Source organism: Copadichromis virginalis, linkage group LG11, assembly GCF_057382275.1.
Source record: "Copadichromis virginalis isolate Kocher_CV1m ecotype Utaka linkage group LG11, C_Virginalis_male_GT1.1, whole genome shotgun sequence".
Taxonomy (NCBI): domain Eukaryota; kingdom Metazoa; phylum Chordata; class Actinopteri; order Cichliformes; family Cichlidae; genus Copadichromis; species Copadichromis virginalis.
The window spans coordinates 39,689,181-39,705,052 of NC_140628.1; the positions used below are offsets into that span (position 1 = coordinate 39,689,181).

Consider the following 15,872-nt stretch of genomic DNA (forward strand, 5'->3'; position numbering starts at 1 on the left):
AAGAGAGCTCAAACACAACAAACCTAAGCAGACACTTGATTTTTGAAGAAAGGCTAAGTAGCTATTTTGATCAAAATTGCAAATCAGTTTGTAAAAAGGGTCACCAGCACCTTTATTGCCTTAGGAAACTTGTTCATTTCCACATTGACCAAAAAATTTTAACTTTGTTTTATCGTTCTTTTATTGAGTCTGTTTTATCCTTTTGTTTGGTGGCATGGTTCGGTCAGACCTCTGTCACAGAGAAAAACTCTCTAAATCAGATAGTGAGATGGTCCAGTCGTCTGATAGGTGAGCCACAGTCTTGTTTAGCCTCCCTGTACTCTAAGCAGGTACAGAGGATGGCTTTATCAATCCTTAATAATGGTTCCCATCCTCTAAAGGGTGAATTTCAGCTTCTTCCCTCAGGACGGAGGTTTCTATTTCCGAGATGCAGGACAAAGCGTTATAAAAATAGCTTTGTCCCCGTTGCTGTCACTGAATTAAATAAGAACTGTTTTTGATTCGAAATATTAAAATTACTATATATGTGCCACAGTGAGTTTTATATATTTACTAGGTATGTGTGTTTTTAAAGGGATGCCAAATGCTGTCATTTTTCTGTAAAGCAAATTTACCTTGCCTTTAGGTATAAATAAAGTTACCTTACCTTACTAAAGCTATCCAGAGCTCAGCAGCCTCGGTACGAGCAAAGGATCAAAACTGTTAGGGAGGGTGGCCGTCAAAGGAGGCGTCAGGTCAAGGCGAGCTGCGTGCAGAGAAGCTGCATCGCCCACGTTTAGCAAAGCGGCATCATTATGAAATGTGGCCCCAGCTCTGCACAGCAGGGCCTCCTCTCCATCTCTTATATCACGTTATTCGGCTGGTTGCTAATTAAAAGCTAATCGAGCACAAATAAATTCAGCCGTGATCCCAGAAACTGAAATTAAAGGGAGAAAATAAACCTGGTTTTACCACTTTAATAACCCACAAACAAACTTTTTCTTCTTGTAAATAAAATCATTTATTTTACAAACAGCAAAGTTCAGTGTGAGAAACACTCGCCTCCTGCTTTCTTATCAGCTCACACACAAATTAAACTCGGGGACTCTGAAACTTAAAGCTGATTTAACTCTGCGGGACCTCCGTGTGAGGTCATCTTCTCAGACGTGTGCAGTTTCCGGCTCTTCTTAGATTCAAACGGACACAAACTCCCCGTTCGTGGTCGCAGCCGTGATGAGAGCTGCGTCTCCAGCTACGACTTTTCAGGAGGACAAAGTTTCCGAGCTCCAAGCAGCTGCTTCAGAAATCTGAATCAACTCTGTCCTTTGGCCGCCTCTCTCGACCGACCGCTCTGACGGCCGGATCCTTTCCCTCTGCCGCCACCGCCCCCTCCTCGCTTTCTCCTGTGTCCAGGTCTCTGCCCGCTGAACCCTCCGCCCTCCTCCCTGTTGGCCGCCTGCGTCCACAGGGCGTCGTAGCGGCCCGGCGCCTGGTACCCCGGCTGGTTGGAGTCCAGCGGCTCTCTGGAGAGGAGGATCCAGATGACAGGCAGGTTCCTGCTGACCGTGAGGCTGTCGAGGCCAGCGGCGGGCTCCAGCGGCTCCCACACCTCCTCCACGGTGCCGTACAGGAGCTTGGTGAGCTGGTGCAGCCCTTTCACACGCCGCTTCACGATCTCCGCGCACGTGATGGCTTTGGAGACGCCCTTCCCGCTCGCGGTGAAGACAACATGTCTGCAGAGCGGCCGGCCCGGGGCCTCCTGCGGTGCTTCTACGCCGCCTTCCTCGGGTTGAGGTCGTACTTCCTCGTCAGCCGCTCGGGTTTTGGCCTCCATGCGGCTCAGAGCGTAGCGCAGCAGGTTGCGGATCTTGCTGCCATCTTTGACGTGGATCTCCGGCGTGTCGGCGGCGAGGCCAGGGAACGGACAGACACACGGCTGCTCCACGGTGCGAGCTTTGCTGTAATTCTCCATCTGCAGAAACACAGACGACAGACAGGCGTTACACCGACCGCGGTGCTGCAGTCACTGTGATGGAGGCCGGCCCCGAAGCCAAGCGTGGGCCCGAGTGCAGAGCGATCTCTGTGCTCGCCGTCTAAACTTAAAGCACTTTAGCTGAGGATGGTTTGTGTCACACATCCAAACCTTTATTTTAGGAGCGATTGCAGTCCAGCACATCCTCCCAGAGAAGTCACATTACCCTCCTTCCTGCTTCAAATCAACTGTGTTTATACAGCAACCATTAAAGAAATAACTGCCCTCTGTAAGTGACAGCTCTGAACAGTGACAAAGGTCTGACAGAGCTGCTGCTGCTGTGAGCCGAGCAGACACTTTCTACCTTCCTGTCCGTGTTTCAGAACCTACTCAACACCAAGCAGCTGCTCCACCCAAGTGTCCTGCTCCTGCATCATGAGGTGGAGGCTTCCTCAGCTGCAGGGTCACTGCTGCTCAGACTGAATCATAGAGCTGGTGCTAAGTGAGGACGCGTGGCAAACATTAACTTGGCGAATGGTTTCACTGATAGGTTAGTCGGCAGATTAGTACTTTTAAAGCGCAAAATAGAAAAATATAACAACGATGTGACATCATTAGAAACAACCTGAGAAAGAGCTGCAGGGGTGAGAAACACGCCTGTGGGGTCTGCACGGAGCTCAGTCAGGGGACAGCACGGACGCGGACTCAGTGCAGCCACATTTTCACCCGGTCCAGTAAAACCAGCAGGGCTCCAGTGTAGATAAGGGAGAGTTTATTGAGCAAACGACAGGAGAAGTTCAGCCATGAACCAGTTTGTTTCTGTGAGAGCGAAGCTTCAAACCTGTCAGAGGTTTTAACGGAGACTGGCGCGATAACTTCAAGCTGCTTTTGCGCCCTGAGGCTGGAGCCGAGGACACTAAACTTCCCTCGGTGTGGCCGCTCAACTTTCCCGACACGCACCGCGGCTGCTCCGCTAGCTTAGCACTGCGGCGCTAGCTACAATGCTCCGAGCTAACCGGGGAAGCTAACGGAGACAAACCGCCTTCATTCACAGTCAACGTTACACGCTTATAGCTTACCGTAGTCTTCTCTCACACTACCGCATGTTTACTTCAGCTGCACCGCTTAACTCTACCGTAACACGATACGAACCGTCGTAAACTGCTGTGACGCCCTGTAGTTCAACTGTTCACCTGGACGTTTTCAGTGGGACAAACGTTTCGTCATCACCAGGTGACTTGTTCAGTCTCAGCTGACTGCAGGTTTCCAACCTCATAAACAGGACATCTGCATAATGACTGTGAGCTCAGTTCCTTGATCAATAATATGCAAATTATTATGACAATTGATCATCAACCACTGATCAAAGACCATTTAGCAAATATCCTGTTAAAAAACGCAACAAATTAAAAAACCGCAACAATATGATATGTTTAATATGCTGCTGAGAATATAGCCCAGAAGAAGCGTATAGTATAGCTTTTATTTTGGAAAGAGACATTTCTCTGTAATAAACTCTCTTTTCCAAAGACGAGGGATTCCTCCATCAGATAGATTTATTATTTTTTAAATTAGTTTGTTGTTTCAGCAACATTACATATACAAACTGTACTTCTGAGTTAAAATATATATTTATAATTTTAATCAATGACAAATTAAAAAGGCATGAACATTATTTGTATCGAAAAAATATCGAACCGTGAATTTTGTGTATCGTTGCAGCCCTAGTAGTTATATCTATAATTATAAATGTGCTATACACGAGAGCCCTGCGACAGGCTGCCGCCTCTCACCCTGTTCACACAGAATTTCTGCAGAATTTCCTCAGAAAACAAATGTTCTCCTTCCAACATGAATTCTTCCAGCTCTCTCTGTGTCACACACACACACACACACACACACACACACACACACACACACACACACACACACACACCTTTCATTGTAAGAAGTGATTCATGTTTAACTCTACAGTTTCCTTTTGCTCATTAAATCTCTGTTAGTTGCTTCGGAGCTAACGTCCAGAGCAACTAAGCTTCAACTGCTTTTTACACAATTCGTTTCTAGACTGTTTGTTTGCTCTGCAGTGTTACACATTAACATAGACGAGGGTTCGGGAACATTACAGTTAGCAGCCCTTCCTCCATGAGCTCCATCAGAACCATGAGGGAAAATATGACTGAGTGGGACTGCAGAAGCTTTGTGAAGCCTTGGAGCAGCTTTTGTTTTTGACAGCAGCCTCGCTGTGATGGTCCCAGTGTGGAATTCATCTGGATTCATTCTGCTTGTGTTCAGGCAGAATTTCTGCAGAATTTCCTCTGAAAACAAATATTCTCCTTCCAACATGAACACATGCCATCCAGCCCTCTTTCTCTCACACACAGTGTTTTCCAGTGTGAGCAGGATCAGAGCAGACATGTGTTTTTAGTCTTCAGCATTCAGCCAAATAGCTGGTTAGAGTGCAAAGTTTGGGTGCAGGATTTTCAGGACTGCCTTAACCTGCAGTCTGTCTAATGGCCAGCAGGTGAAGACAGGTGATGTTAGGGCTGTTCGATATAACCATGTATATCGGATGACGATATAAAAACATCGTTTCATTTTACACTATCGTTTGTTTCGTGGTGTCGCAAAATAAACTGTTTACAGCAATATTTTTTCATGTTCTGATGTCACTGCAGTGGCTATATTCATTTCTTAAAGTTCTCTCTTTCTCTTATATTTAATATAACCACACTACGGACAAGCGCCTGTTTTTATGCGTTGTCGTTTGCAACAACGACGGTAACACCATCGCGTGTCTGCTTGTTTATGTTCCACATAAACCTTTCACAATAAAGCTCAAGATCCTGTTGAGACTTTTCAAAATAAACTGAATCACGTGAAAGAGCAGAGACGGATGAGAAGTAAAAAAGAGCCGCCAGGTGCCAACAAATAGACCTTAGACTCAAACATTAGAACGGGCTTTTCCCCGCAGCACGCCGTGTACAAACCGGATTCCAAAAAAGTTGGGACACTAAACAAATTGTGAAAAAAACTGAATGCAATGATGTGGAGATGGCAAATGTCAATATTTTATTCAGAATAGAACATAAATCACGGAACAAAAGTTTAAACTGAGAAAAGTTAACATTTTAAGGGAACAATATGGTGATTCAAAATGTCATGGTGTCAACAAATCCCAAAAAAGTTGGGACAGGGCCATTTTCACCACTGTGTGGCATCTCCCCTTCTTCTTACAACACTCCACAGACGTCTGGGGACCGAGGAGACCAGTTTCTCAAGTTTGTCTAATACAGGCCTCTAACTGTTCAATCGTCTTGGGCCTTCTTTGTCGCACCTTCCTCTTTATGATGCACCAAATGTTCTCTATAGGTGAAAGATCTGGACTGCAGACTGGCCATTTCAGGATCCTTCTCCTACGCAGCCATGAATGAACCTGAATGTATTTTTCTGCATTGATGGTGCCTTTCCAGACATGCAAGCTGCCCATGCCACACGCACTCATGCAAACCCATACCATCAGAGACGCAGGCTTCTGAACTGAGCGTTGATAACAACTTGGGTTGTTCTTGTCCTCTTTGGTCTGGATGACATGGCGTCCCACATTTCCAAAAAGAACTTCGAATCGTGACTCGTCTGACCACAGAACAGTCTTCCATTTTGCCACACTCCAGTTTAAATGATCCCTGGCCCAGTGAAAACGCCTGAGCTTGTGGATCTTGCTTAGAAATGGCTTCTTCTTTGCACTGTAGAGTTTCAGCTGGCAACGGCGGATGGCACGGTGGATTGTGTACACTGACGATGGTTTCTGGAAGTATTCCTGAGCCCATTCTGTGATTTCCTTTACAGTAGCATTCCTGTTTGTGGTGCAGTGTCGTTTAAGGGCCCGGAGATCGCGGGCATCCAGTATGGGTTTACGCCCTTGACCCTTACGCACAGAGATTGTTCCAGATTCTCTGACTCTTCGGATGATGTTATGCACAGTTGATGATGATAACTGCAAAGTCTTTTCTGATATTGCTCCACTATCTTTCTGTGCAACATTGTGGGAATGCTCTACCCATCCTGGCTTCTGAGAGACACTGCCACTCTGAGAAGCTCTTTTTATACCCAATCATGTTGCCAATTAACCTAATTAGTAGGGATGGGTACCGGTGTCCGGTGCCATGATGGCACCGGTTCTGTCATAAACGGTAGTAACCAGACCGAAAAGCAGCGCACATTTCGGTGCTTTATTTTTCTTCCTGAGATACACTTTAGATTCTAGCCAATCATTTTACATTTCAGAGGATAGTAGGCGGGGCCAGGTACGTACGTTCTTTTAGAGCAGAGCTACAGATTAAAAATGCCCAAGGCGAAGCGGTCAAAAGTCTGGCTGTACTTCACAGCAAAATAAGCAAACTCAGCAGCAACAAGTGCTTTAAGCTGATACTGTGATACTGTCAAAGGAGGTAACACCAAGAATCCGATGAAACACCTGGCAACGTATAGCGTTTTTTTAAAAGCCGAGAAATGCGCCGTATTTGATAGCTTGCTGCGAGACCTCACACCGAGCACATCTACTGCGGGTGTGGTGCCTGTTATCAACCCGGAGTTAGCAACATCCCCCAAAAACCCGAAGAGGAGAGTCCTGGCCCCTAGCCCTGCCAGTGTAGCAGAAATGATGAGGATGATGATGCAGCAGCAGCCGTTCTTCTCTGCGTGAGTAGCTTAATGTTGTTCGTGTGTAATTTACGTTGAGTAGGCTAACCACGTTATTACATTAATGCATGTAAGGTGAACTAGCAAACATCATCGTAGCTACATGCGGCTGTCTTCTTGTTTGTGTTAGGATGCCTGGGTCGTTGACCCAGGGTTTTTGAGTTTATTATTATTTATAATTTCTAGTCTTTGGTTTCTTTGAGTTCTGTCTTGTGGTTTATGTCTCTGTCTTCTCTAGTTGCTCTGTCTCCCCTGTCAGCTGTATCCCCTTGTCTAGTTCACGTCTCTGTGTATCCTTAGTTGTTATATCCCCGTGTCCAGTCAGTGTCTGTGTCTGCCTTGGTCCCACATCTCTGTTCCCTCTGTAGTGCCTGCATGTGAGTCTGTGTCTTTGTTCAGTCTGTGTTTTGTGTTTCCTGTTTTACTTTGAAGGTCTCTGTCTTATCTCAGTATGTTCAGATGACGCTTCCTTGTCTCGTCGGTTCTGATTTGCCCCAGCTGTGTTTCCCTCCCGTTACCCATTCCCTGATTGCTCCCTCTGTGTATTTAAGCCCTGTGTTTCTTTGTGTCTGTGTCGTGATCTACCGTTTATTTTGCTGTGTGTTTTGTCAGTCTGCCGGTGTTAGTTTATTTTTGATGTTTTCCAGTTATGTTATGTTTGAGTTCAGCATTAAAGCTGTTTCGGTTTAAGTTTGTCTCTGGAGTCTGCACCTTGGGTCCTATTCCTGTCTGCACACAGCCGTCACTTAACAGTTTGATGGCAGATGCTCCCTTCACCCTGGCCAAAAAGGCTAAAATGACCAAAGAAAAAGCTGAAAACAGCTAAACATGAGAGGTTTTTGGACAAGGTTTGTGTTTTTTCCATTGTTTAAGCACTGCTTCCAACCAAGAGTGATGCCATATATGCCCTATAGCTGCAGAAAAGGCTAACATTGTTATCTTTTTACAAAAGTTTGTGTTCTCCATTCTTTAAGCACCGGTTTGAGCACCGGCACCGTTTCAAAAGTACCGGTTTGGCACCGGTATCGGATAAAACCTAAACAATACCCATCCCTACTAATTAGTGTTAATTGGTCTTCCAGCTCTTCGTTATGCTCAACTTTATTTTTTCCAGCCTCTTATTGCTACTTGTCCCAACTTTTTGGGATTTGTTGACACCGTGAAATTTTGAATCAACATATTTTTCCTTTCAAATGTTTCTCGGATTGAACTTTTGATCTGTCATCTACGTTCTCTTCTGAATAAAATATTGACATTTGCCATCTCCACATCATTGCATTCAGTTTTTATTCACGATTTGTTTGGTGTCCCAACTTTTTTGGAATCCGGTTTGCAATAAATACTCACAAAGAAAACGGCGCCGTTACAACTTATGTCCAAAAATGTATCGTTTCATGCATCGGTTAAAACACTCGACTCCAGCTACACGACGCGCAGCTGGAAACACTTCACACAAGTCGAGCTGCCCGAGATTCACAGAATTTACAGAAAATGTTACATTTTTGTGATTTATATGGTTATCAGACGATAGATGTCTTATATCGGGGTATGAGATTTTGGTCATATCGCACAGCCCTAGGTGATGTAACGATAGCGTTTTAATAATGAACACAAGGACCGAGCACAGACTCAGACCACGAGAACCTAACATTCACAGAGAGGAGCAGGTGGGCGGGTCGAGTCTGGATTCAGTTGCGTCGCTTGAAAACTAGACGAGAAATAGAAGCTAAAGCGAGTCCGAAGCCACCACGTCCCGTAGCTGTAACGATGAGGTGAAGGTTGAGAGGAAACGTCGGGGACACGGAGGATGAGTGACAGATGTGCTGCTGCAGCTGGAAGACACGCCTACTGGGATCAACATCTGCACACAGGGGAGGGGAGAGTGGGAGAAACAGGCAAAGATAAGGGAAAGGAGGAGCTCTGGATTCATGGGAATGTGACACAGAAGCCTTTTTGCTATTTTTCTTCACATTTCTTTTATTCTCTTAATGATAAGATTGTCTTTGTGAGGTTTTCAACAAAAGTCATCGTGAACTGAAAGCATCTGACATCACGGCCGCCGTAAAGTTTTTTTTAAACATCTGTTTTTGTTTGTATTTGTGCTGTGTGTTAGCTTGCAGACGGGTTGCATACTGTTCTCTACATTTCAGACACGATATTGTACTTTGCACAAAAGGCACAACGCTAATTGGTCACTCCGTGAATTCTGTCAGATACAGATTTTAATGTTAGACAAAGATGAAACACAAAGTGTAGTTTTAAGGGGAAAAGTAATCCAAAGCTACCTGTTCCTGTGTGGAACAGTAACGCCCTGTTTCAATAATGAATTCATGTGATTGACAGAGTTCATGTTCACTGCCACACTCAGGACAAAGACCTCAGACAGCAGCACATCACAGCACCATCTGCAGCCTGACAGGGTCACAGAGACGTTTCTAAAGCTGTGAGACTCCAGTGAACCACGGTGGAGTCGTTACCCACACATGCAGAAAACCACTTCAATTCAATTCAACAAATCTTTATTGATCCTGAAGGTTGACCCCGAAGGAAATTGTTTAACCGACTTTTGCCAGCGCCATCTTACCCTTCTGACCATACATACATTACCAGGGGTGTCAAACTCAAATACACAGTGGGCCAAATTTCAAAACTGGAACAAAGTCGCGGGCTAACGTTAATATTTATTGAATGAATCTTTTCTTATGGACTCAAACACGTTTTGCTGAAAAACTGAATATGGAACAAGCAAAGCTTAATACTGAACAATATATATATTAGCTGTATAATACCAGTAGGCCAGCTCTGATAGTAATTTGGTATGGCTTCACGGGCCAAATGTAATCAGGCTGCGGGCCAAATTTGGCCCGCGGGCCAGAGTTTGACACCTATGCATTAGACAAACATCACATGGGGAAGACAGGTCAGGGAGGTATAACAATGGAAAATGCACAACATGAGGAAAGACAAGGAGAAAAAAAGAACTCCTCCCAGACTGAGCTCCAACAGGGAGATCAGTTTGAGAACAGGAAAAAACACCTCAGCACATGAAGCACATGAACCTGGAACAATCCTGGAACCTTCACCGGAGCGAGCTGCCCACAAAAACGACAACTCGTCCAGGAGGTCGCGGTGGCGGTAGTGTGACGGTCTGGGCTGCTCTGCAGGAATTCTGCTCTCTACCAGAAAACCCTGAAGGAGGATGTCCACCCATCAGGAGACAATAATGATCTTTCCTGGACTTCAATCAGACTGAGATGCTTTGGCATGTTTTGTCTGTTGAACTGACAGAAAACAGGGTACCAGCACTTTCTAAATCAAAATCAAATCAAATCAAATCACTTTTATTGTCACATCACATGTGCAGGCACACTGGCACAGCACATGCGAGTGAAATTCTTGTGTGCGAGCCCCACAAGCAACAGAGATGTGCAAACACAACAACACAAACGAGCAAAATACAAGAATGGCCAACCTGAAACTAATAAATATGTAGCAACCCTTGGCATCAAGAACGACAGAAGAGTCTCTAACGGGTGCAGCCATTTATTTCCTCACCACACACGGCTCATTCTCTGGACGTTGAGCACCGTGAAAACTATAAAATAAGAAAAAATTGATACCCGTACAGTACCCTTTGAACTATAACAATGAGCTTAAGTTAATTCAGGCAAGTTCAAACAAGTAATTCTGAGATATACAGTCACAGATTAAATAAAACAAAAGGGGTTACTTCAAACAGCATCAAGGGATTACACAGTTCAGTTAAATAAAATATAACAACAGATCATCTCTCATCACATACCTCAGTCCGCTTGCCAAGGGTGCAAAACTCCGGTAAACACTTAAACACTTCGGCCCGTTTCTCATGGGGTGCTGCTAGCTTGCATGACACACATGTCTAGCTAAAAAATAGCACATGGATGTAAGTAACGTAAATAAAGAATAAAAGGGTTTTCAGATAGCTCACAATACAAACGCAGCAACATACCTTACATTAGAAACACACTTATCATACTTATCAAAGTATTATCGTAACTTACATGGACTTTGTACAACTTATTCCTGCCGCGACAGACTGCTCTATACGCGTTACGGGGCATGCCTCTGATCACATCTGTCCTTAGTGCGACTGCGCATACAGTTCCGACAACCCCCGCAAGGATGACTTATGGTACAGATCAGCGGTTCATTACACTCCCACCAATCATGCTATGATTTACAAACTAGCTAATCATACATGATTTGAACAACAACAAAATGAGACCACTTCAACCAATATACAGGTGTACAAACATCATAGAGCAGGTGCCACCTGGATTGTTACATTGTTTATGTCAGTATGTCAGTTCCTCTCAGATAATAACATGGTTGTTATTATTCTCTTTCAACAAGAACCACCAGTTTTTGAATAGGCCGCTCGATGATGGGGGGCTTGAAAGCACGGTCCTGTTTCTTGGTCTGACTTTGGACTCCTACTTGAACTTTGACCCGACGGACTAAACCATCATCGCCTTCGATAGTTTCAACGATACGCCCCAGTTGCCACTGACACCTTGGTAACATATCTTCCTTGATGATAACAATGTCATTCACTTTTAGATTACGGCGGGTTTTGTGCCACTTCTGTCTTGTGGAGACATTCATGAGGTATTCTCTTTTCCACCTACCCCAGAACTGCTCAGTTAAGTATTGTACTCTACGCCACCTCTTCGCTGCATACAAGTCTTCTCTCACAAATTTCCCAGGTGGTGGTAGAGCAACTTTGGACTTCATCAGTATAAGATGGTTCGGAGTAAGAGGTTCAGGTGCCTTTGGGTCACAGATACTGCCCACAGTCAAGGGGCGGCTATTTACAATAGCCATGGCCTCATAAAACAAAGTTCTAAGAGAGGCATCGTCTAGTCTTCCTGCACACTGAGCAGTAGTGGCATTTAGCACATTACGAATGGTCCTAATTTGGCGTTCCCAGATGCCACCAGCATGACTTGCAGAAGGAGCATTGAAAACAAACTCACACTGTTTGTCTGCCAGGAAAGCCTCCAGTGCCTGCATGTCACATTGTTTGAGAGCCTCTCTGAACTCATTTCTGGCTCCTACAAAGTTTGTGCCTTGGTCACAGCGGAGTTGGCAAACAGCTCCTCTGAGGCTGATGAAGCATCTAAGGGCATTGATGAATGCATCTGTTGATAGGTCTTCTAGCATCTCGATATGAACAGCACGTGAAGACAGGCATGTAAAGATAAGCCCATACCTTTTGTACTCCTTACGGCCCCGCTTGATGGAAAATGGACCAAAGCAATCCATACCAGAGTACGAGAAAGGAGCGGAGGCTTCAGTCCTTTCTTTTGGGAGCTCTGCCATGCGTTGCTCCTCGGTGGGGCGCCGAAGTTTTCGACATTGCACACATTTATGTATTAACTTGGCAACTGCTTTGCTTCCCCCAAGCACCCAAAACCCATTTGCTCTGAGTTCTGCTAGGGTTTGACTGCGACCCTGATGACAGATGGTGGCATGGTAATGAGACAGTATTAGTCTTGTAATGTGACTTTCCTTTGGAAGGATAACCGGGTGTTTTAGTTCTCGACTGAGCGTTGCCTTTGTCAGTCTTCCACCTACACGAAGAAGTCCTTCATCTAAGATGGGATCAAGACAACTTAGGGGGCTAGAGCATGGAAGAGAGTTGCCCTTCTGAAGTGTCTTTATGTCTTGCAAAAAGGCTTGTCGCTGAACCAGACTGATTACTAGTTCACAAGCTTTTCTCCTTTCCTCTACCGTCACAATGCTACTGACACGATCTGACTTCATGCCTAGTCTCTTAATTCTTGCAACTACTCTGATGAGCGTTGTCCAGCTGGAAAAGCGGCTTAGACGGTTCAGAATGTCATTTTGCTCATTGGCATGGGTGGCAAAGGTTTTCACCGATTTAACTTCAGGGTCACAGACTAGCAAATCTGGTGAAAAATGTAGTGTTGGGTGTATCTCAGGTTTCCATAGAAATTTAGGACCCGATAACCAGTTCGTTGACAGAATGTCCCCTGCACATAGACCTCTCGAAGCGTGGTCAGCTGGGTTTTCTGCCGTATCCACATAGTGCCACTGAGCAGGGTTTGTGGTTTCTCGGATTAGCTGAACACGATTTGCGACAAACACATGGAATCGCCGTGCCTCATTGCTGATGTAGGCCAATACAACTTGGGAATCAGTCCAAAAGAATTCCTCGTCAATCTGCATGCCGAGCTCTGTTTTTAACATGACGCTTAGCCTTGCGGAGATTACTGCAGCCGAAAGCTCCAGCCTTGGGATGCTCATGAGCTTTGTTGGTGCGACTCTTGCTTTGGCTAACACAAGGCTACAGTGTACTTCATCCTTTCCATTCTTGTATCTGAGGTAGGAACATGCACCATAACCTATGTTACTGGCATCTGAAAAGTGATGCAGTTCCACCCTCACTATGTTGCCAAAGTCTGGAGGATGGTAGCATCTGGGTATCGCTATTTCCTTTAGCCTGTGTAGATCCCTTTTCCATTGCTCCCACCGTGCATGTAGGCTATCGGGAAGCTGATCATCCCAACCTACGCCCATGCGACACAGCTCCTGGAGAATACATTTACCACTCAGGATAAAGGGAGCTACAAGACCCAGAGGGTCGTAGAGGGAGGAGACAGCGGACAGGATACCACGACGAGTTGAGGGTTGGTCCCTTTTGTCAATGTTGAAGCTGAAGGTGTCACTTTCTATTGACCACTGAATGCCAAGTACGTGACCCTCCGCTGTTGAATCCAGGCTAAGGTTGAGAGGTCCGGTGGTTACTGCCCTTTCTGAAGGCGCAACACCACATAGCGCCTCCACCTTGTTCGAGTTAAATTTGTGCAAGTGTAAACCTCCAGTCTTACACAGCTGCTGTGCATTGATAATCAGGTCTGTAGCTTCTGTGACTGATGGGACGCTAGTCAGTCCATCATCAACGTAAAAGTTCTTTTCAATGAAAGCAGCAGCCGAAGGATAATCGGCTTCGCATTGCTGTGCAAGATATTTAAGGCCGAAATTGGCACACCCTGGAGAGGAACCAGCACCGAAAAGGTGCACCGCCATTCTATACTCTTGGGGTTCTGTTTCCAGCTGACCGCCCTTCCACCATAGGAACCTCAGGTAGTTCCGCATGTTGGGTGGAACATAGAACTGATGGAACATTTTTTCAATGTCGCAGGTGATGGCTACTGCTTCCCTCCTAAAGCGGCAGAGAACTCCTACTAGAGAGTTTATCAGATCAGGGCCAGTCAATAAGGTGTCATTCAGAGAGATGCCCAGAAACTTGGCTGAACAGTCGAAGACCACCCTAAGTTTATCTGGTTTCCTAGGATGGTACACCTCATGATGTGGGATGTACCAAATTGTCTCTCCCTCATGTGCTGGGGGGGCTGGTTCTGCAACACCTTTGCTGATGGTTTCCTCCATGAATGCTGTGTAATGGTCATGGTACTGCCTGTTGGACCTTAACTTCCTCTTGAGGTGTTGCAAACGAGCTTCAGCCAGTCGCTTGTTGTTTGGCAGCATAGGTGGAGAGCTGCCCTTGAAAGGAAGTGGCATCTCATAGTGTCCATCCTTCCTTTTTGTGATTGTGCTGCTGAGGAGTTTTACAAAATGAACATCATCTTGAGAAACATATTTATCTTGATAGTTTCTTTCGCTGAAATCCATTTCTAGGACCTTCAACACATCATTGACCGGAGGCAATGGCATTTCCTTTACTGCCACTCTGTGTACAAAGCTTTGATGTTCCTTTCTATCAAGATATGGATTTGCTGATCCTATGATGCTCCAGCCAAGCACGGTTCTTTGAGCAAATGGATGGTTTTCTGACCCTACAATGACTTCTAGAGGGGCCAGTGCTGATGGGCAATCATAGCCAATCAGCAATCCCACTTCACAGTCTTGAAGTGGCTGCAGCTTGTTTGCCAGTTGCCTCAGATGTGGCCACTGAAGTGCGGTGTCCTTTGTAGGAATGTGAGACTTATCGACTGGGATGAAATCCCTTGTATATGCCTGGCGTAGCTGAACATGCGACTCACTATGGAGCCCACGAACTTGCAATCCACAAGCCACTTTGCTAGCTATGACTGTGTCTACTGCTGTCATTGTACTGAGCCTTAATTGCACTGGCTGAGTCTTCACATTTAGTGCAGAGACCAGATCTCCCAAGATGAAAGTTGAATCGCTCTGTGTGTCGAGCAGAGCATATGTGAGAATCTCACTGTGGGGGTCTTCTGCCAATGACACAAAAACTGGAACAATGCTAGACGTAGCTGAGGAGTATCTTGTCAATGTGTGTGACATGACATTGCGGACTTCCTTTGTCTCATTTCCTGCAGATGGTGAATCACTGTTTAACATTTCACTGGCTCCCTCAATTCTCTCTATGTGCAAGCAAGTTGGATGATTTCGACCACATATAGTGCATGTGTGCCTTCTTTTGCATTCTTTACTAGTGTGACCCTTTCTTAAACAGCCAAAGCAAAGACGGTTTTCACGAATGAAAGCTCTCTTTTCATCAGGAAGCCTTGTGGCAAAGGTTGGGCACTTGGCGACACCGTGTGTTTCATCGTTGCAGACGAAGCATGGTGGTCTTGGCTTTGAAATTAAGGTCCCTGGTTTACCTGCAGAGTGCTTAGCTTGAGCATTGGTGCTGAGTGCCTTGGTTCTCTTAGGAAGCCTTTCATCTGTAACTTTAGTGGTTAATAAGAAGGGAGAAGCAATGGGGTTGCAGGCTATTCTAGCTTCCCTTTGTAGAAATCTGGTGAAATGAGCAAATGGTGGATACTCTTGACATCTGTCTAGTTCATCCACAACAACACGACCCCATCTGCGTACCAGCCATTCGGGCAGTTTTTTGAGAAGTTTATGATTTTCTTCACAATCATTTAGAATTGCCAGCCCTTTAACATGAGGGATGGCCTCGGCACAACTTTGAAGGAAATCTGAAAACTCTCTGAGGGCTACTGGGTCATTGGGAGCTATTTTTGGCCATTTCATCAGTTTATCCCTGAAAGCCTTTTGGACGACAAATGAACTTCCATACCTCTCCTGAAGAATCTCCCAGGCACCCTGATATGCATCTTCTGAGTTTCGATAGAAGAATCCTTCGACCGCCTTCCGTGCCTCACCAGCAAGATAACTTTTCAAGTACAACATTTTTTCGCCTGCGGGGAGGGGTTTGTGGCCA

At 45.4% G+C, this 15,872-nt stretch overlaps 1 protein-coding gene and 1 long non-coding RNA gene across 3 annotated transcripts; both read right to left on the reverse strand.

The window, feature by feature from the left end:
• Positions 1 to 953: 953 nt before the first annotated feature.
• On the reverse strand, positions 954 to 3,186 carry rpp25l (ribonuclease P/MRP 25 subunit-like). Of its 2 annotated transcripts, none has more exons than XM_085472494.1 (2): positions 3,031 to 3,186; positions 954 to 1,951 (listed from the first exon to the last, which is right to left on the reverse strand). In XM_085472494.1, exon 2 carries the CDS (start codon positions 1,949 to 1,951, stop codon positions 1,292 to 1,294), a length of 660 nt encoding a protein of 219 aa, XP_085328620.1. In that variant the 5' UTR covers positions 3,031 to 3,186; the 3' UTR covers positions 954 to 1,291. The 2 variants fall into 2 exon arrangements, with proteins under 2 accessions (XP_085328620.1, XP_085328621.1); XM_085472495.1 differs by lacking the exon at positions 3,031 to 3,186 and adding an exon at positions 2,577 to 3,024.
• Positions 3,187 to 10,179: 6,993 nt separating this feature from the next.
• LOC146699519 (uncharacterized) lies at positions 10,180 to 10,962 on the reverse strand. The gene is made up of 2 exons (XR_014922851.1): positions 10,693 to 10,962; positions 10,180 to 10,554 (listed from the first exon to the last, which is right to left on the reverse strand). It is a non-coding gene; the product is annotated as an uncharacterized LOC146699519 (long non-coding RNA).
• Between the last annotated feature and the right edge of the window lie 4,910 nt (positions 10,963 to 15,872).